The sequence below is a fragment of the Cydia pomonella genome, chromosome 19, assembly GCF_033807575.1.
Source record: "Cydia pomonella isolate Wapato2018A chromosome 19, ilCydPomo1, whole genome shotgun sequence".
Taxonomy (NCBI): domain Eukaryota; kingdom Metazoa; phylum Arthropoda; class Insecta; order Lepidoptera; family Tortricidae; genus Cydia; species Cydia pomonella.
In genome coordinates this window covers 13,656,793-13,679,635 of record NC_084721.1, presented here as the reverse complement: position 1 = coordinate 13,679,635, position 22,843 = coordinate 13,656,793, and the positions used below count along the sequence as shown (strand labels likewise).

Sequence of the window (22,843 nt, the reverse complement as noted above, 5' to 3'; positions counted from 1 at the left end):
AAAACTTCCTACCGATTACGAGGAAAATGGTACAAGATCACGTTAGTAAGGATGAAGTACTAAAGAAAATATTTCTGTTTTTACTGTCCGGCTGGCCTACTAGTTGTAACGATAACGCCCTTAAGCCGTATTACCTGCGGCGCAATGAATTATATATAGACCGGGGTTGTATAATTTGGGGCTATCGGTTAGTGGTTCCAGAGGCTTTGAGAGATCACTTACTCAAAGAGTTACATGTCGGTCATTTAGGTATCGTGAAAATGAAGAGTCTCGCCCGAAGTGTGATGTGGTGGCCTGGAATAGATAGTGAGATCGAGGAGTTAGGTAAGCAGTGCACGACGTGTGCCCTAGAGGGCGCTGCGCCACCGCGAGCGCCGCCGCAACCGTGGCCGTATAACCCAGAGCCCTGGTCGCGATTACATATTGACTTCCTAGGACCTTTCCATGGCGAAACTTTTTTAGTCATCATAGATTCAGCAACGAAATGGTTAGAAATATTCAAAATGGCTAAAACTACTGCGAGGGGAGTTATTAAATCGTTACGGGAAACGTTTGCTCGTTTTGGGCTGCCTTTAGAAGTAGTTTCGGACAACGGTCCTCCGTTCACGTCTAAGGAGTACGCACATTTTATGGAAATTAACGGCATCAAAATGACATTTACGCCAGCTTACCACCCAGCCTCCAATGGCGCTGCGGAGAATGCGGTTAAGTTATGTAAGCGAGCTATTAAAAAGGCACTTCGAGATGGTTGTGATGTGGATGAAGCTCTTCAAGCATATCTCATGATGTACAGGAACGTTGAGCATAGTTCTACAGGGTCAGCCCCAGCTATGCTGTTACAACGTAGACGACTACGATCGAGGCTAGACTTGTTAAGGGGTACTCGGCAGGTCGAGTCTAGGGTACAGCAAGCTCAAGATAAACAAGTGTTGAACGCGGGAGGGAAACCTAGAGAACTTAACGTGGGCGATTCAGTGTGGGCGCGAGATCACGCCGGGGGAAGCTGGTTAAGTGGTCAGGTTAAGGAGAAAGTAGGTTCCCGGAATTTTATTATAGCTAGGGAAAGTGGTCCACAACTAAAAAGACATTTAGATCAGATTAAAAGACGGCGTAGCAGTTATACAGTGACCCTGTCGGATGTGTCGGAGACGGCGGCAGGCGAGGAATCCGCGGTTAATGACACGGAGGCGACTCAGGGTTCGCGCGCGCCGGAACCTGTGGTTCAACCCGATCTTAAGGAACCACCCCAGCTATCTGTAGAGACTGTATCCCTGAACACAGGACCCAGTCACACGGAATGTAATGAGTCCCCTTTGGGCCGACCCAAGCGCATTCGTAAGGCCGTGCAAAGATATGGCTTCGAGTTTGATTAAATTATTATGTTATGTATCCTAGTTTTGTTGTCACTCGCTTTACTAGTAAGCAAAACATGTATTAGTAATTAAGGGTGGAGGTGTAATGTATGTGGGTAGACTTATGCTACCACAATAGAGGGTAGATTTCGTACCTGTCTTTGTCGATCGATTAAATGCAATACCGAACGGACGTGTTTCAGTGATCTCCTCATATCCTGGATTCCCTGGGCCCTAAGCAGATATTTCTCAGTTATGACCTGAACTTAAACACTTATCCTCGATAATATAAAACAAACTAGCCTGAAGTTAGCCATGCGTGAGATAAAACCCTCTAAATACGTTCGATTATAGATGAGCTTTAGAACTAGCGTAATGGATACAAACTAGGGCTAGCTTGACCCGGGGGACTGGGGCCTAGCTACGATAAGGGGTTATTACTATAGTAGACGCAAACCAAACTGAGGACAGGAATCGTAAAACTTCTCGTTCACACTCGCGTGGTCGTAGGTAGGGTGAAAGAGATATCGATATGACCCCGATCGTCTAATAAAGTGTACCGTATCGACGCAAGATTTGTTATCGGTTTTGGCTCGGCAGGTTTCTGCTTAAAAGTCATGTTTCGGCCGAAAGTTCGATTGCGCTGGGTTAACTATGACTAAAATCTACTGGAAATAAGTTGTTTATAGACCAAACCGGCTGTTGTGGAGTTTTCCACGTTACACACAAACGGAACCTCAGGGCGCTGAACCGAACGAGGTTGCCTAGTCCGGTAACTATCAATCAGACAATTGTTAACGAACTGAACGGAAAATACAAACAATTCAGTCTGTACCAATAATAGAAACTTGTATTTGTACAAACAATCAACATCAAAAATTATTTATATAGGAGATATACATTTTTGGTAGCTTTAGTTGATCGTGTATAAATATGAAATCTTTGAAAGGCTCGGCGACTTTGACGAACTCAAAAGAGCTATCAGTACGTGCTTGCACCTCTTATACCAATCCCTTACCTACAGAATTACGGTTCTTTGGTACCTATATGACATCTATTTCAGTTTATAATATGGAATCGATTCGTTACAATTTAAGTTCCTTTTAATTGTGGAACGGTTTAGCCCTTAAGATATAATTAGGACTTGTGAAGCTTTAGAGAAATGCCATCTACATCATTATCATTGGCACAATTGGCACAAAATACAAATATTACTTGAAATCATAAAAAATATTTTGTTAGCATATGACATAAATAGTAGTGAAATATTGTACGAGAGTCTGTATATTCACGACAGGCGCAGGCTGGAGTGCATTAAAGACTCGAGTATCAATGTTCTTACCCCCGAAATTACACACAATGTTTATCATCACACTTGCGAAGAAAAAACTTAATTTTAAGTGAAATAATTCTTATATACGATGTTTCAAACATTCGTCCGCCATATTGTCATTCTTTGAAAGGCTAGGCATCGAAGGCAGAGGCCTATCCGACGTTCAGCCACAATTGAAAATTGTGTAAAAATATTTCAAACAGCTATTAAATTAATCAGATTAAATACTTTTAAACATGAACAAGAATACTACATTATAAACGTTAATATTTTAAAAGTAAAACTCATTTATGTCTAGTTAATTCGTTTAAATTAGTATCAATAAAACAAAACGCTATAACTCCCTAGGGAGTTATAACTTTTTTTTTCACAATCCTTAACTCACGTGGAAACAATGTAAGCCTTTGTCCTATAGTAAACCTGCATGAAATAAGATATTTTTCGAGCAAGTGTGATGAAAACCTGTTTAAAGCGACTTGATACTCAATAATACATCTCGGCCAAGAGCATCCGCAAAAAAAAATACGGGAGCCAAGCTCTGGTCGATTCCCTTTATGAGACCTCTGGTTCAACCATCGTCTTGAACAAACAATTCGGAATATTTGCAAGTGTATAACTGCAAGTTTCGGTCTGACCCAGTGGTTGACTGGTAGATAATGTCTAAGACATTAAATCCATTTATACAGTTGTGTCTTACAGTAGGTAAAGTTTAAATAAATAAATAATATCTGGAGGCGTATTTTAATATTAATAACAGGTAATGAAGTTGATCTGGATTTGTTATGTCTTTTAGTGTCAAAAGTCCCATTTCTTTAATTAAAAACACTTTTACTACAATCACGACTGTTATTAAAATCAGAATTCGCCTTCTGACATCTAAATAATGAAAGACAAGATTAATTTTAATATAACATGACCTTTCTTCAGAGATCCTCGTGACCTTGTCAGACGCAAATGGTAGTGCTATGATATTAAAACACTTGGTAGCGACCCTGGAGCCATTTCTCAAAGTTTTAAGACCGTTTTTCATCACCATAACCCGCTAAAGACTAATGCCGTTGTCTCCAACGTGGCTATCGCGAACATGTGTCAGATCGTCTGTCTCCGTTTCTAATGCTCTTGTTAGATTTGAATGACAGAGATGGAGATACCCAAATTTGGATTTTGTGTTAGAAGTGTTAAAAGCGATTTAAACACATTTTTATTGTAATATGTAGTAGTTTATGTAAATAATGCCTGATAATGTACATAACATCTATGATATGTTCGGGAACCGCATGTTACACTTACGACCGCCGCCATTGTGGCATTTCATCACACACTCAACAAGTCATATCGACTGATACAAGAAACGAGGACAAATCAAATTCCTTTTTTTTCAGAGATGTTCGATATTTCAATGTCATTATCAAATCAATATCGATGTTATAATTACGCAATAATAACATTTACAAATATAAAAAAACACAGCAAAACAGTTTATTTTTATGCTGGCCGTATTTTGCGATTTTGAACCCATCAGACGATCGGTCTGGCCTAGTGGGTACTTGGGTAGTGACCCTGTCTTTGAAGCCGATGGTCCTAGGTTCGAATCCCGGTAAGGGCATTTGTGTGATGAGTCTTTTTTTATGGGGGTTCAGTTCAGAGTCTTCTCAACAGAGCTCTAATGGGCTCCTATTAGCTACCCTAAGGTTACCCTAGCTCTTAGCTTATAAAGTAATTTGACACTCTTGTCACGTCGTACAATTGTCAAGATTATATCGTTGCCATGACTAGCATTCTCTTATTTAGCTTTGTGGCTACATATAATAGTAGTTTATGTGAAAACACACATAATGAAAGACATTAAAATACGAGTGTGACTTCCGTTCGTTTCACACCGGATTGACTCGAGGAAGTCTAGGTAGTTGCGAGTTTCAGATGCAGCGAGGAACGTAAATATAGGAATAAGATAATGTTTGCTATGCGAAGGCAAACACCATGAAAAAATCCTAAAAAATCCCGCGCGACGGTCATATCTACCGTTGCAATTTCACACGGCGCGCCATATATTTTGTTTTCTTCTTTTCCTGACATTACGCCTCAACAATAAACTTACGATATTATTTTAAACATTTCACTGGCTTAACTATTTCTGCTGCTGATGTCTGTAAAATAACTGATAGCATTCAATTATATAATATTGCAAAACACATTTTTATATTACACAAATATGTGTAAGATTGAGAACCCCGGTGTGGACACGGCAATGCGCTCTCTCTCGGTTTCACACGCGGTATGTCGCATGCGCGGGCGCACGACACCGACGGTGAAAGTGCCGGCACTATCACACATATCTAATTGTCGCGGCAAACATACGCGTGATATACGGAAAAGGTAGGATTTCTGTGTTTAAAAATAACAGTCAGTTGTTGAAAAGTATTACAGTTAGTAGCTTGATAGCTAACCAAAGAGTAAAGTAGGTAGGTAAGTATATTAGGTATAGCTAACGATCATTTTAACATAACATAACAATTGTGGAATAAAACAATGGTTTGTTGTGTGACCTCTCGCGTCGAATGATGATCCCTCTATGACAGTTCATTTTTATATGGATTTATTTAGAAATGTATCATTTAATTAATAATATATATGGTAAAAATATGTATTTATTAATTTACACTTTATTACACAACAAAAAATATACAGTTACAAAATGCGGACTTAACCCTTTAGTTTAAAAAGATGGGGAATATATTCCCTCTGCCTTATAAAGCCTGATTGCCACACGACATTGGCTGGTAGAGACCAGCCAACTAAATATTTATTTTTATTTTTTTTATTTAAGCCTAACTAAGAGAGACTTGAAGAAACTGTCATAAGGACCATCATTTGACGCGAGAGGTATAACAAAAGTACGAGATTCGAAAAGATAAGTACGTAGTCTAGTATACCTACTTTCCTGCGAGTTAACCAACTTAATAAAACCAACTAGGGAAACGATTTTAATACCTATTGAATTAAAGGCGCGTTGATGTTTTCTGTTCTACATGAAGTGTTCTATTATAACTTAGAGAATAATACTCTAATATTGAAAGTGCTCAAGGTAGACGAAAAAAAACGTGACGCAACGCACCAGTGAGGCCTCACACTAAGGGTGCAGCGTAAACATTAGCTTTTGATTCTTTTAACTTTGCGATGTCTACAAGAAAGACGTGCGTTAAGCATACAATACCTAAATGTGTGACCCAAATATAAGTATGCTAGTAAACCCCTAGCTAGAACTTAGTAGTAGTTATATGCATACAAAGAGCTAGTTCAAAATTCAAACCAATGTTTCTCACTTTTTGCACGCGTGTTATAACAATGACGTATCAAATATGAAAATTAAAGTCAGTTACACCCTTATTCCGCTAAGTAGTGCACGTTTTCTAACAACAAGACTCGACGCGTAAATCGCCCGTTAGTTTCCACTATGTCCCCAAATACCTTAACTTTGTATTTTTCACAATATATAAAAAACAACCTTCATGCTTAAATTATAAAGCTCACTTTTTAAAACCAAAGTACAAGGATTTTAGTGCGTCCACAAACGGCCTGACAATCTTAAACTTTGTGTTTTACTTAATTTTGCTATAATTCAAGCAACCGTGACTGGTACAACTTAGAGTTCATTTTTGTAAACCAGCGATAGAGGTGGCATATTCCCCGGTTTGAACATTTTTCATATGCGAGAGAAGGTCGTTGTTTGCGAATTAAATAGTGAGGAGTGAAGTTGCATAAATATCCAACTCATCCTTATTTTCAACATATTGTATTTCACACCGATTTTAAGTTTATTAATTTAATAAATAACGAAAAGTCTCTAAAATACCTTTTAATATACGTAATACCTCCAGATTAAGGGAACTACAGACAAGTACTTACTTACTTACTCCTCTGCCGCATCGACCCAAAGTGTGTCATGCCCTCCAACACCATCTGCTCGCCACTGATCTCGGTCCAATAACACAACCAGTGGCATGTTTGAAGTTTCATCATCATCATATCATTATTTTACCGCCCACTGCTGAGCATATGCCTCTCTTTGAGATAAGTGACGGTCACGATCCTGAGCTTATCTCATCCAGAAGTGACCCGCAACCTTCCGAATGTCGTCCACCTAACGAACCAACGGATTCCAGCCGCTCCTTTCGCCCGCAAGCGGCCAACATCCTTTAACATTTTGGTCCTCATGCCACTCTGCCGTGCAAGATGGCCGCCCAACTCCATTTTAGTTTGGTAATGACACATCTTGCACCTTAGTGCGGCGTCGGATCTCGACATCCCTCACTCGGTTCGGATTCTAGTGCTTGTTTAGCGTTTAGAAACGGCAGCACACGATACGCGGTAAGTGATAGTAGTGAAATCGAGAAAGCGGCATCAATGACCTCCGTCCGTGCGGTTTATTGAGCACTTAAATGTTATTCAGCCTATCTTTGCTAGAAAATTATTTAAATATTTGGACTTCTTTTTACTAAAGCAATCACCATAGCATTCATTCTCAAACTAACTTCTGCCCGCGATTTCGTCTGCATAGAACATAAATACGTTGTACATTTAAGAGAAAACTTGGAGTATTTTTTATATTTCACCGACATCTGTAAAATTTCTACCGCTTTATTTTAAAAGTTGAATGTCCAATTTGTCCTTTATGTTTTCTATGTATTTAATGAAAGCTACTGCAATTGGTTTCATATTATTAACCAATCAAAACTATGGTTTTTTGCTCCAGTCATGGGATGTATGGCGCCATTACTTTTCGAACTATCAATGAAAAATTTAACTTAAGCAGCTCTTTAGCTCTTGTTTTTTATAAAATGTTGCCAGCGATTAAAAACTGATGGTAATTACTTGTTTTACAGGATTTGTCTATACAATCCCATTACTGGTGCCTGTTCCATTATACGGGTGTTTACTATATAAATCCTAGCCCATCTAGATTACCATCAAAGCCTTTAATTTTAAAAATGAACCGGTAATTCATAATAGCGATAGGCTAATGGGTAGTTACTGTGAATGGCTGTACTATTAGCGCTATAGCGACGCATTCGGGCGTCACTGATGTGCGCTAGTTGCTCAAATGCCGGAGCACCGGGAACTCGTAATGCTATTTATGTATACCTATTTATTACATGCTCGTACATGTACCATTTGAAGAGGTAGAACGAAAAAGACACGATAGGATTTTTAATTTTTTATTAATCAATTACATTCGAACCATCAATAGCCTAAGAGTCCAGTATAGTAACGTCTTCAGGATGCTATAGGGTCTGCCTCGCAGTGCAGTGCGTCACGTATGTTTCTAGCGACCAACACGGATGGCTTTAAAACCATACTGCGGAAACGTGTTGCCTCCGTGATACGCAGAGGACGAGAGAGTACCAACAGCCTCCTGAGTGGTCTTCTTAACAAATATACCCTGATAGGAGCACTGGAATTATGTCCATACAAACGACATATTTTTTTTTATCTTACCTACCTATCATTTTAATATATTTGTAGCATGTAGACACTAACTCCTGAATTTAAGTACTTGTAATACTAACAATTTTATGGACGCAGAGTCTGAAATAAATACATGTAATGACACCAAGAATAAGCGGGTCATTTCTTCTCAGAACGTACAGAATGTGGAATAAGTCACCTCCTGAGTCCTTTGCGCTTTGGCATGGGGTTCTTCAAGAAGCGGGTATTCAGGGTTCTCAAGGGTCGGCAACGCAAAAGTTGCTTTTCCGATGTTGCTTATGTCCATGTGATGACACCAACGAGCGACCGTGCCCGCTTCCCATCAGGCGGCTCATCTACTGGTTTGCTGATCACACGCTGGTGGTCCGGGGTTTGAATCTCGTAAAAGCTATTTTTGCATGATGAGCACAAAAGCTTTATTGTGCTTTATTCATGTGACTCGGAGATTGATTTGTGTAAGATCCCATAATTTATTCCAGAACACTCTCCGAATAAAAATGCCGGGCACAAACATTACGAGTATTCATGCGCGTGCGAGCATGCCTGCGCATAAAAAATAAAAACCCTTTGTTTAAGGGCATTGTTTAACCCACGCCTTGCATGCTTTGTATACTACAGACGCTTTAAACGTCTATGGGGAAGCTTTTTAATTAGTGCATTAATGGCGTATTAATGTTCGGACGTAGGTAATACGTAGGTTTGTGCTCTGTTTAATTATGATTGGTAAACAACTGAGAAACAAAGGTCTTATTTAATAAGCCAACCTATATAACACTCCCTCATAATATCCGCACCGGGCACTCGCTCTCGCTAGTCTCGCTGCGGGTGAGTGAGTGATCTGTCGATACCCCCCGTCAGGGGGGTATGAGGGGCCGCTACCGCCTCTCGGCTGCGGCGGCTGTCGCGAGTCGCTTCCCACCGAATGGTGGGGTGGTCAGGTGGCCGTCATTTTGGGGACGGTGTGTGTAGCTGGTGTCACTGCGGGTGTACTGCTCGCTGCCCTTTTATACTTACATACCTTATAGGTACAGGTACCATAAAAAGTTCCCACTGGGTAAAGGATGACTAAAGTTAGACTATCACGTGATGCAAACTATAGAAAACGAAGTATCTTACGCCCAGGCCGGCCCCGGGCCGGTCTAACGTGAGTCATCCTTGATTGTACACAGTTTTCCAATAGTTTCTATATCATCATCATCATCATGGTGCCCTTATGGTGATCCAATCTTGGATGTAGGCCCTCTCTTCTTCCACTGCTGTCGATCTTGTGCCCGATTTATCCAGTCTCAAGTAGTCCCAACCTGCGTCTCGTCGGATATCGTCTACCCAGCGCTGCGGTAGTCTAGCGCTCCCTCGGTTGTCCGCTCTGGTCCTCCACTCAAGGACTCGTCTTGTCCAGCGACTCTTGTTCATCTTTGCAACGTGCCCCGCCCTTATCCAATTTCTCTGGGCTATGACGGCCATGATGTCTTTAACTTTGGTCTTGCTTCGGGTCCAATGATTACGTTTCCGGTCTCGTCAGTTTTATAGGTATATGATAACTAAGTATATCACATAAATAGTGGTAAATGTCTGCTTTAAATCGATGTATTTATCATGATATGTAAATACATATACATGATAGATAAAGTAGGTACATTATACGGTAGGTACATTAGAAAAGCCGTGACCTCCTATTTGGCCTGTCGCACTTGGCCAATTTTTATATAACCGTTAAGCAGCACGCACTGGGTTGGTTCATCGTTGTTTTTTATTATATAACTGACATACCTATTACCTACAGACTAACAGTTACCTACATAAGCAACAGTTGTTTTTACCTTATATATAATACTTTTAGGCTACTCTGCTGTATTTGACATTGGCAGAATCGGTGATTAACTTCGTTATTTAACATTAGAAAAAGAGTAAACAATCTTGACTTTTTTTATTGAAAAATACTTTTTTAAAATAAGTCTCCGCAAATGCAACAATTATAAAACGCAAATGTAACAAATATGTAACATTTATGTTCATTATTTTAGTTTCATAAGTAAAAGGTAAAAAAATAAATAAATCGTTTTCAGTAAAAAGTCACGTCGAGCTGGTTTACCCTTTATTTAAAAACATGAGGTAAAAGACTTATCAAGATATGGCAGAATGTATTTATTAGACGTATTTAGTTACAAAGAATATATGATAACCAACTAAGAGTCCTTAAAACCATAGTACCAATTAAGATCAAACCTAAGTATAAAGAATAAGGGTAAAAAAGCAAAAGAAAAAAGATTTCGGGAAATATAAGCCATATTAATTATTAAGGCGTCACCGCTGCATTTAATGAAATGTAAAACTAGAAAGTTGACCCTTATAATCCAAAATAGAACAGGCCTACATTCTCATTCAACTTAATTGAAACATGAAAGTTGCTGTCAAATGTCAATCCAAAACAGTACACAAAGTTCAATTATTGCAACAATACATGCAGCGATGTATGACCCGATTATATCAGACAATGCCAACCTAAAATCGAATCTCTGACATTTGAGATTAGACTAAAAGTTTAATGGCAACTATTCTTTACAAAAAGCAAAGCTGAATGCGACCATTATATTTGTAAATTTAATTTGCATACCAAGTAAGCCGCTTATAAAATTAAATGAACCTTTACTCACTTTTCGTTTCAAAGATCGACCGTTTATATTGTAATCAGATTTGAACCGGGCGTGGGAGCAATAAGTTTTTAAGCCTTGTTGAACTTCACTGCATCAGTGAATAAATAAAACAAAATATTATACAGATAATTCAGCCTATATACGTCTCACAGCTGGACACAGGCCTCTGGGCTGAGTCAATGGTTGAAGATTGCATATAGGTACACCTTTGATTTCTACGCTGATGTATGCAGGTTTCCTCACGATGAGTTGATGACGCGAGGGATTGGTTAAAATGTAAAAACTACTGTTAAACTCTCAAACTATTGATATTACATAACGTTGACAATATTATGCATATATCATTCACACAAGCGGCGCTCAAAACTCCCTCCTCAGCAAATCGGAGTGAACAAACTTTTTTGTGTTTGTTTTTAGGGTTCCGTACCCAAAGGGTCAAACGGGACCCTATTACTGAGACTCCGCTGTCCGTCCGGCCGTCCGTCCGTCCGTCTGTCACCAGGCTTTATCTCATGAACCGTGATAGTTAGCCGGTTGAAATATCTACAGATTATGTATTTCTGTTGCCGCTATAACAACAAATACTAAAAACAGAATAAAATAAATATTTCTTTCCAATCACCGAAGTTAAGCAACGTCGGGCGGGGTCAGTACTTGGATGGGTGACCGTTTTTATAGTTAATGGTACGGAACCCTTCCTGTGCGAGTCCGACTCGCACTTGGCCGGTTTTTTCGCCTGATTTTTCACAAACGATGTCTCATTCTGTTCGCGAAAATTAAGGATGTACCCTTATTCATACCATATAACTGTTCCGGACGCAGGTTAAAAGTACGGTATTAAAGTCACATATATATTATTAACTTTCAGAACGAATGAAAACCTGGGGGCCTACTGCGAAAACCGAAATTCGCAAATTGCGGGGATCTTTCTCTTTTACTCTCACTAAGACGTAATTAGAGTGACAGAGAAAAATGCCCGCAATTGACGAATTACGATTTTCCCGGTAGCCGCCTTGATTCTGTGTATGTACGACCCGAAAACTATGATTATAAAATAAATGCTTTAATGTTTCTACAGCGTGTAAATTCCATACGGGCAAATATTTAAACGGTGGTTAGCATAGCACCTAAGAAGTGTATTGAGATAAATTTTGCTTAGAAATACAATTAAAATATTTACCATACAAAAAAAATCGGCATAAAAAGTTCGTATTTCTTAATATCATGTTATGTCTCGTAACGATTGCAGTACATTTGCCGCTCGGTAAATTTTCAAAAAATAATTACGTGGTCATCATTAAGTGTAACTTAAAAAACTTTTTATGTACACACACAGAATAAAACTGCGAAGTGAAACGATTGCACACGGTTGACACGGGTCGTTTCATTGCGCCGAGTGTTGCTAACTCGATTCGTCATCGGCATTCGGCATTCCTTAAAAGTCGGTGTTTTCACTTTCTTTCAATGGAAGTTCATTGTCATTGAAACTGTCTGTTTTACTTTGCCTTTCTTTCCTTAGAATGTTGCGTTTATATAATTACTGTGTTTTGTGATGTCTTGCTATTTAAAAAAATACTGGGAAATTATCTAGATAGTTTTTCTACGTTAAAGTCTTAAGTTATGTTAAATGTAAATATTTATTTTCCTTTTTAATTGTGGAAAGTACTCGTCCCACATTGGGTAAGGTTGTAAACCTTAAAGTACAGATGTCGCTAGTGACGTTTTCATAGTTGTGAATGACGGCGCAATTGGTAACGCATTGGACCGGCAATCCAAAGGTGTGGGTTAAATACATATTAACCAGTATAAATCAGAATGCCTATCCAAGATGCCAATTATTTGCACCGTAGCGAACTAAACAGTATTGTCTCTCTATCACTCTGCCATATAAAATAATATAATTTTGTCGCCTTCAAATAATCTTCAATTCTGTATTAAATTGGTCTGTGTTACGCTTGTTATGTACATACAACTGTTTAGTTTTAATTTTTTTATTGTATACCATGTAAGCGTGTGGGTGAAATACTGTTAGCTTATATGTGGGAAATAAATGAAATTAAATGAAATATAACTGCGACAGAGACACATTAGAGTTTCGTTCGCTACGGCCCAGACGATTGTTATCTTGGTTAGACCCTCAGGCCTTCAAAATCACCATAGTCTAAGCAACTTTCCATAAAAGTTCGCCGTAAGGTCACGGATTTGCATGGGACGAAGAGAAAGAACTGTCAATATTGTATAATACTCGTAGCTCATTTAAATTGTTAAACGAGAGGAAGTGCTTCATAATCGTAGGCATATTTCTTTACCATCATTGAATATTTATGCGGTGTGGTACCTAGTTCAGTGGTTTGTTACTTTGTATTCTATTTACCTATCAGTATTGTACTTATACATATAATGTAGATGGGTGGAAAATATGAAACTATTTATGAAATATTTTGATTCCTGTTATTTTCATGCAACTAGCGGTCGCCCATGTCGCAAAAGGTCGATCATGATCACCCATTGTAATTTTGAATTTCTGCTTTTTTCTATTGATGGATTGGTTTGGCAGCATACAGTACGTCTTTGTTTAGTCAAAAACAACAAATGGAGGCCAATTCAAACTTACATTGTGACATTAAATAAAATGATATCTAAATGATGTCATTCGAGCGTTAAGACGAAAGTGGAGGACCCGCGGGAAATCGCCTTTTCAAACAAACGTGGTTCTCATTTTCCTCTTTGGATATTAACATTATTAAAAATAGTTTGACACAATTTGTTGTATATCGATCACAGCCATGCCCCTACGTTTGTTTTTTTTTTTCAAATTTTTAGTTATTTAGAGTGTAAGCAGCATTTAAAAACTTGTATGAAAACTGTTTTTCGCTCCTATTTTTTACAATAATCAACGAAAAAAAATAATAATATACATCAAATGATGTAAAAATATTTTCCTTATTCAATCAATCAATATACATTTATTTCAGGCCAAATTACAGTTCTTATTTGTTAGTTAACTACAGTAAAACCTACTTATATCTAAGTAAGTTTATCCTAATTCAATCTTAATAATAGCTTATTTACAATCTCGGTACTCATAATGTCATTATCCAGAGAAGAAAATGAGGACTACTTTTGCATGTAGAAGCGGTCGTCCCCTTTCCACTTAATTCACGGCGCGAGCGAAACGCACGGTCGACGGTTATCATTTGGATATAATTTTGATGTCACAATATTTTTTATGATATAGGAGGCAAACGAGCAGACGGATCGCCTGATGGTAAGCGATTACCGTCGCCCACGGAACACCAGAGGGATTGTAAATGCGTTACCGACCTTTAAGATTATCCCTTTGGCTTTTTCTTGAACGTTCGAAGGTCCTGGAATACCGCACGCGACAGTTCATTCCAGAGTGTAGCTGCGCGAGACAGGAAGTTCCTGGGGAAGTTTGGATTTATAAATTGGCCTCATGATCAACAGCAATGCGCAAGCGCGGATTATTTACTAACAATGGCGCGTGACATCGACTTCCTTCTACAAGCGGATACTTACCCAAGCTATTGGGAAATTAACGGTATTGATGAAAATCTACGAAGGCTGGCATTATGTACATTTTATAATTGTTATTATGTTAATAAATCGTGCAATTATGAAAAACCTTCCTTTTAGCTTTGCCGTTGTCACGGAATAATAGCGTTGACTGACACATTGAAACTACCACAACAAGATTTGACTGGTAGAGAATCTCATGTAGTCATGGCATAAGTTCGTCTTTTGTACATTCAGTTTTTCTTTTGTGCAATAAAGTTTAAATAAATAAGACTTAATAGATACAGTCGAGTGCAAAAATATGGGTGCATGCAAGTTACTCAAAAATATGTTCCATAGCTCTTATGTCGGCGAATTAAGAGCTATGGACATATTTTTTACTAAGTTGCGTGGACCCATATTTTTACACGTGACTGTACATATTAGCAAATATGACGTGTTTTAAAGCGTTAATTAGTAATTAAGCATGTGCAGACCAAGCTAAATTGGCAGTGATTTTGATAGCAGACTGTCAAAGTGTTATATCAAACGTCAGACTTCTATGAAATTATGACGTCTACTTAACACTTGCACAGTCTGGGCTATCAAAATCACTGCCAACTTAGCTTGGTCTGTCTCTAACTTCGATTGTAATTTGTATGGCGGCGGGTAGGTTCATATAGTTAAAAGCGAGTCCTACGAATATATCCCATCTGCATGGATGTACAGTCAGCATCAAAAGTAGCGGATCAAACAAGGTTTCAAAAGTATCTACCATTTTGTAACAGCTTAACAAAAGTTGATGATTCTATATGTAGACAATTTAGACTTTAAATGATGTTCTTTTGAAGGTGATTCTTAGAGAATTATCTATATTTAGAAAAGTTATCCGGAATATCACATACTTTTGGCGCGTTGTTTCATCAGCTACTATTGATGCTGACTGTACTCCTATCTAGCTGCTCTTGTACTCTATCTCTCTACTTACACAACTCCCAAAACCTAAACATTAGCATAAGTTACATGTGCCTTTCACCGCCGACACGGCGCGTGCGCCTTGCGTCATGTGAACGTCACTAACGTGTTTCACGCCTACGAAAACTCGCATAATGAGGATAAACCCGTAATACTTGATGCAGAATTGCAGATGGCGCAGCAATCGTTTTTCTGTATGTTGGAGCTCCCGAAGGTCTAAATAAGTGATAATCGTTGATAAAAAAAAACTCCAATTTAAAGTGAAATAATGTATGGAAATGATCACGTGACTCTTCGTTGCATCTGTCATCACGATATCGATACATTTTTTTTCTTTTCGATTTGTATTTGTTGATATGCGATTGCTATCTAGGCTAGGCTCCCAGGATTAAAACTTGGAAAAAAATTGACCAAATTTCTTATTTATGGAGTTAAAAACTTGTAGCTCACGGCAATAAAAATCTTTAAAAAATGTATTGTTTAATTTTTGTATCAATATTGCAAATTTGTGCTTATCATGTTTCGCGAATTTAGCTAATAAACAAATGCAGCATAACCTCCTAAGGCCCAGCCATACCAATGAAAAATCAAAAATTAGCCACTGAAATTGGGACCTATAGTGCAGGGAATACAGTTGATTTTATTTTGTTTGAAAATTTGATTTTATTTGATTTAAATTTCATCGAACTAAATAAGTTCTTAGGACCTTGGGCCTTACGAGGGTAAGATTTATCATAGATTGCACAATTTTCTAGGGTCACGAAACAAAATAATCAGTGAACGAAATTCTGTTTTTCTCACTATCAGTTCTGTACTCCTTCTCCATCTAAAGCCTTATACCAATTTTATGTTCGATAAATGCCAAAATACAAGATACAGTAACTTCCCCCTATTTCGGATTTTGGAACTGTCGAGTTATTGGATTTATATGGGAAATAACCATTTTATGTATACCAAATAAGTTTAACATATCAAATACAACTGCTCTGTAATCCGACGTTCGGTAGTGTAATCTGCCGGATTATAGGGCGGGTAACCTGAGTTGATAATTGCCCGATGGGCGTGCCGGAACGGCAAGCGCCGGAATACCGAGCGTCTACTGTATAATGTAATGACATCGCTAGATTTATGTAACAAATGCATCCAAATAAAACTATTGTTGTTCCTTATGAAAATTGTTACGTTTCCGAAGATTGAAAACTTTTAATGATTTCTCCTGGAGTGCAACCGGACAGTTTTCCTTGTTAAAAGTTTATTTATTCACTTTTAATCAGTTACCGCTTAGTTACTTACTTTCAACGTTCTTAATGGATTTTACAATACTGCCTCCTTATCATGGTACTTTCCCTCCTAATGGACCCCAGGGTCCACCTAACCCCTTATTACATAATCCAAAGATCTTACAACCTACGTTTAAAAAACGAATGTTTTACTTCAGTAGAAAATACAACGTAAAATATATATGTCTCTATGTAAAAGAAACACACACGATTCATGAAAAATATACACAGGAAAGTTGCCATATTGCATGCAACTAGACTTCCGCAGCTCTTCCGTTTTTCCTCAATAGGGAAAACTCTAAATCGTGAGAAGAAAACACGGTATGGATCATTCACGCGTTCAGGAAGCCATTAAAAAATTAAACCTACGCAACCTCTTATCTCACTTAACAATGTTGTTCAACATAGAATTTTACTACTCGCGCGTAGAGTTCATAATTTCATAAAAAAATCCGTTGTAATATGAGTGGCATTGATGAAAATGTCGTGGAAAGAAATGACACAAACGTACGCAATGTCTTAATCCCTCATGACATTGTATACAAAATTGTATGTATACCGTGTATACCGATTTCTCTAAATGCTTCGATAAAATAGATCATTCAATTTTACTTCAGAAGCTTTTCAGGATCGGCATACACGGTGACCTCTTTAGGTGGTTAAAGTCTTACATTAGTAATAGAAGTCAGGCGGTTGCACTCAAGGGTCATAGGTCGAAGTTTCTACCCGTTCCCTCAGGGGTTCCCCAGGGCTCTCACCTGGGGCCTTTTCTATTTGTCCTATATGTAAATGATATTGATACTATCTTTCAGTCTTCATCCCACATACTTTATGCAGACGACACAAAAATATATAAGACTATTAGGAATTATGATAATTGTGTTGCGTTACAATCCGATTTGTCACAATTTGAGGACTATTGTCAGCGAAATCACTTAATTCTAAACGCTGAGAAATGCTACACTATCACATTTTCCCGTAAACATAATCCTATAACTTTCGATTATAAGTTAGCTGGTGGCAGTGTCTCACGGGTGTCGTCGATCCGAGATTTAGGGATTACTCTGGATGCTAAACTCTCCTTTGTTGAACACATAGATAATATTGTGGCGAGAGCATATAAAAAATTAGGAATGATTTTGCGTTTAAGTAAACCATTCAAAAGTACATTCACGTTAAAAGTTTTGTATTACTCTTTCGTCCGTAGTATTTTGGAGTTTGGCAGTGTTGTTTGGAGCCCACATTTTGGCATTCATAAGTCACGACTTGAAAGGATTCAGAAAATTTTTTGTAAGTCCCTTGATTACAGAACCGGCCGCTATAACTGTGATTATTTTTCGTCAGCAGCTAAACATAGTCTCCCTCCATTGGAGAAAAGAAGAGCATATCTAGATGTTTTATTTTTATTTAAAATTATTAGAAATCACATAGATTCTAACCTTTTATTAGATAGCGTTTCCTTCAAAATCTCTCGTTTCCACTCACGTTCTAAACCCACATTTTCTATTTCCTCCTGTGGCACACAGTATGCTAAAAACTCTTTCTTTAGGCGCACTTGTTATTTGTATAATGAATCTCTTAACGATATAGATATTTTTGTTCATAGTTTGTCCGTGTTCAAGAACAAAGTTCGGCAAATTTTGTTTTCTAGAAATTGATCAATTTGGTTCCAGTCATATTTTTCATACTTTTGTATGTTTTCTTAACTTACTTGCATGTAGCACACAACTAAACCGGTAATTTATAATTGCGTAATTTACATTTCCATGTAATAGTTTTCTTAGTAATGTAGGAAACTTTAGGCCTATTTTTAGTTCATTTACTTTAGACATATTTGTAAAAGGCTGTTTGTTTTCTAAATAAATTAAAAAAAAAAAAAAAAAAAAAAAAAAAAAAAAAAAAAAAAATTGAGCTTTAAAATATATACGTAGAGTTCATAATTCGTTTCCGAAGATTGAAAACTTTTAATGATTTCTCCTGGAGTGCAACCGGACAGTTTTCCTTGTTAAAAGTTTATTTATTCACTTTTAATCAGTTACCGCTTAGTTACTTACTTTCAACGTTCTTAATGGATTTTACAATACTGCCTCCTTATCATGGTACTTTCCCTCCTAATGGACCCCAGGGTCCACCTAACCCCTTATTACATAATCCAAAGATCTTACAACCTACGTTTAAAAAACGAATGTTTTACTTCAGTAGAAAATACAACGTAAAATATATATGTCTCTATGTAAAAGAAACACACACGATTCATGAAAAATATACACAGGAAAGTTGCCATATTGCATGCAACTAGACTTCCGCAGCTCTTCCGTTTTTCCTCAATAGGGAAAACTCTAAATCGTGAGAAGAAAACACGGTATGGATCATTCACGCGTTCAGGAAGCCATTAAAAAATTAAACCTACGCAACCTCTTATCTCACTTAACAATGTTGTTCAACATAGAATTTTACTACTCGCGCGTAGAGTTCATAATTTCATAAAAAAATCCGTTGTAATATGAGTGGCATTGATGAAAATGTCGTGGAAAGAAATGACACAAACGTACGCAATGTCTTAATCCCTCATGACATTGTATACAAAATTGTATGTATACCGTGTATACCGATTTCTCTAAATGCTTCGATAAAATAGATCATTCAATTTTACTTCAGAAGCTTTTCAGGATCGGCATACACGGTGACCTCTTTAGGTGGTTAAAGTCTTACATTAGTAATAGAAGTCAGGCGGTTGCACTCAAGGGTCATAGGTCGAAGTTTCTACCCGTTCCCTCAGGGGTTCCCCAGGGCTCTCACCTGGGGCCTTTTCTATTTGTCCTATATGTAAATGATATTGATACTATCTTTCAGTCTTCATCCCACATACTTTATGCAGACGACACAAAAATATATAAGACTATTAGGAATTATGATAATTGTGTTGCGTTACAATCCGATTTGTCACAATTTGAGGACTATTGTCAGCGAAATCACTTAATTCTAAACGCTGAGAAATGCTACACTATCACATTTTCCCGTAAACATAATCCTATAACTTTCGATTATAAGTTAGCTGGTGGCAGTGTCTCACGGGTGTCGTCGATCCGAGATTTAGGGATTACTCTGGATGCTAAACTCTCCTTTGTTGAACACATAGATAATATTGTGGCGAGAGCATATAAAAAATTAGGAATGATTTTGCGTTTAAGTAAACCATTCAAAAGTACATTCACGTTAAAAGTTTTGTATTACTCTTTCGTCCGTAGTATTTTGGAGTTTGGCAGTGTTGTTTGGAGCCCACATTTTGGCATTCATAAGTCACGACTTGAAAGGATTCAGAAAATTTTTTGTAAGTCCCTTGATTACAGAACCGGCCGCTATAACTGTGATTATTTTTCGTCAGCAGCTAAACATAGTCTCCCTCCATTGGAGAAAAGAAGAGCATATCTAGATGTTTTATTTTTATTTAAAATTATTAGAAATCACATAGATTCTAACCTTTTATTAGATAGCGTTTCCTTCAAAATCTCTCGTTTCCACTCACGTTCTAAACCCACATTTTCTATTTCCTCCTGTGGCACACAGTATGCTAAAAACTCTTTCTTTAGGCGCACTTGTTATTTGTATAATGAATCTCTTAACGATATAGATATTTTTGTTCATAGTTTGTCCGTGTTCAAGAACAAAGTTCGGCAAATTTTGTTTTCTAGAAATTGATCAATTTGGTTCCAGTCATATTTTTCATACTTTTGTATGTTTTCTTAACTTACTTGCATGTAGCACACAACTAAACCGGTAATTTATAATTGCGTAATTTACATTTCCATGTAATAGTTTTCTTAGTAATGTAGGAAACTTTAGGCCTATTTTTAGTTCATTTACTTTAGACATATTTGTAAAAGGCTGTTTGTTTTCTAAATAAATTAAAAAAAAAAAAAAAAAAAAAAAAAAAAAAAAAAAAAAAAAAAAATTGAGCTTTAAAATATATACGTAGAGTTCATAATTCAATGAAAACGATGATGTGATACGAGTTATGATGTGTAAATGAAATTGAATGGAGAAAGGAATGAGTCACAAATAACAAAGTGGTGTGTAATGTAAAGCTGTGTTATGTGGGCGTGATAATCATAGCGTACTGAGTAGGTATTCTTAACGATATTCCCATTATAGTGGAGTGTCTGCAATCATGCTTAATCTAGTAACAGACACGATGAACAACAATGAAAATAACTAGGTACTGGATAGAAACATAGTAACTATGTACTTAAGTTTCTAGAGAAATAAAAGGAAACTGTTTCACCATACCGGACTTTAAAATCCTTATTTTCTTACTTTATCTTTAGAGCGTTTTCACATTGTCCGATCCGATATCGGATTTCTAGGATCCTAAATCCGTGTAGTCAGGCCACGGGGCGCTGACTTTAGCTAAAGATTTAGCTTTATCACGCACACGACAACAAACATTATGCCTACACCACGCCTACACATACGCACACATACAAATATTATCGGTAAGACAGGTAACGGAGACTCCGACATGGCTGAAATAATGGGAAGCGCCTTTCCGATATCGGATATCGGAAGGCGCCTAGGCAGGTATAAGTAAAACAGCTGTAGGAGAGTGCCATATGGCATCAAGTTCACCTTTTTGCGGTGTCTATCATTTTTAGTATTAATTATTTATAAAAAAAAATATCTTTATGCATAAAAACATATATGTCTTACATTTTGCTTCTATCCGACATCAGATGATCCGGGGCAATGTGAAAACGCTCTTACAAGCGTATAACATACAACTAAAATTTGATATACAACTAAAAATAAATTTGTCAGTAATAATATGTCTAAAACATGTTTTCGTGTTTTTTTTCTATCAAGAAAATTATAAACTTTTAAGGTGAAGTCTACCCTTGCAAGTATCGTTTCTGTGATTTTTTACATGACATGTGCCTTTGATTAAAACGTGTAAAAATTCAATATAAAAACTACAATTTCCCGCTAGCCCTCTCTTAATTAAAGTCTGACCAGCAATATATCATCACGCGCCATATTGCGGAATTTCATTGGAACTAAATTTTTAATACTAAACTGAACTGTCACCCTATACATGAGAATAACAGCGCCCTCTTGACAATGATCATATATTTCTGGTCGGGCTTTACCAGTGGTGGATCTCTGCAATAAACTGTACACATTGTCACCTAACAGTGTTGATGAAGGCATTTATCAAATTGACGTTTCAATTATCAACAAATCATAGAATGCGCATTGAATAGACGCTCAAAAACAAACTAGTCGTGACAACACTACAATAGACAACGTTCGTCACGTCACGTCGGGTCAACGGCCGCGGTGAAAGTGCTTTCGAGTTACGTCATCTTCGGTTCAATGTCAGGATTTTCATTGATTTTTGGCTGTCACGTCTGGTCGGAGAAAGATAATCGATTATCTTTTTTCAAGATGGTTTTCGTTTTATTCTGACTGTATTAGTTTTTCATACAGTCCTTTATTTCATTGGAGAGAACCAAAGCTCCTCTTTGATTTAATTATAAAAGCATATAAGTAGTAGGTAAGCGATACTACCTATAGATTAGTCACATTTATTTCGTTCATGTTAGAGGGTAGTGACCCTGCCTATGAAGTCGATAGTCCCGGGTTCAAATCCTGGTAAGGGTATTTCTTCGTGTGATTAGCATGGATATTTGTTCCTAAGTCATGGATGTTTTCTATGTATTTAAGTATTTATAAATATGTATGTATTATATATACCGTTGTCTAAGTAGGTACCCGCAACACAAGCCTTATTGAGCTTACCGTGGGACTTAGTCAATATATGTAATAATGTCCTATAATCTTTATTTATATATTATTGATTATAGATAAATCACAAATTCACTGTAATACCTCTTGTTTCTTTTCTCTGACAAATTGATAATACACTTACGAACTATGGAAATGGACTTTTATATACTTACCAAAAATGCCAGTTTATTACTCGAGTATAAAGACACCAACCTTAGGTGCTTAATAATATCCTCATATTTCCTTGACAGCCTATACACACAGGGAAATCATCCATCAGTCACGGCTGATATTACGATCACGTATGATTGAGTGGTTGGTCATCGCGCCAAACGTACACGCGTGTCCTCGCGCCACTTGCGGCGGGCTTTCCCGACGCTATGCATTCAGAATAGTTGATATAAGTGTTTAACAACTTCTAAGAACAATAACACCTTTATTGGACAACTTCTTTCTGGTCCG

General features: G+C 37.4%; 2 protein-coding genes across 4 annotated transcripts in view; both read left to right on the top strand.

Moving 5' to 3' along the window:
• The window catches only part of LOC133528233 (uncharacterized), a 140,023-nt gene that overhangs the window by 82,460 nt on the left and 34,720 nt on the right, over positions 1-22,843 (top strand). The gene's annotated exons all lie outside the window — the stretch shown is intronic.
• Positions 504-1,373, top strand: LOC133528509 (uncharacterized protein K02A2.6-like). Its single transcript, XM_061865897.1, has one exon. It carries the CDS (start codon positions 504-506, stop codon positions 1,371-1,373), a length of 870 nt encoding a protein of 289 aa, XP_061721881.1.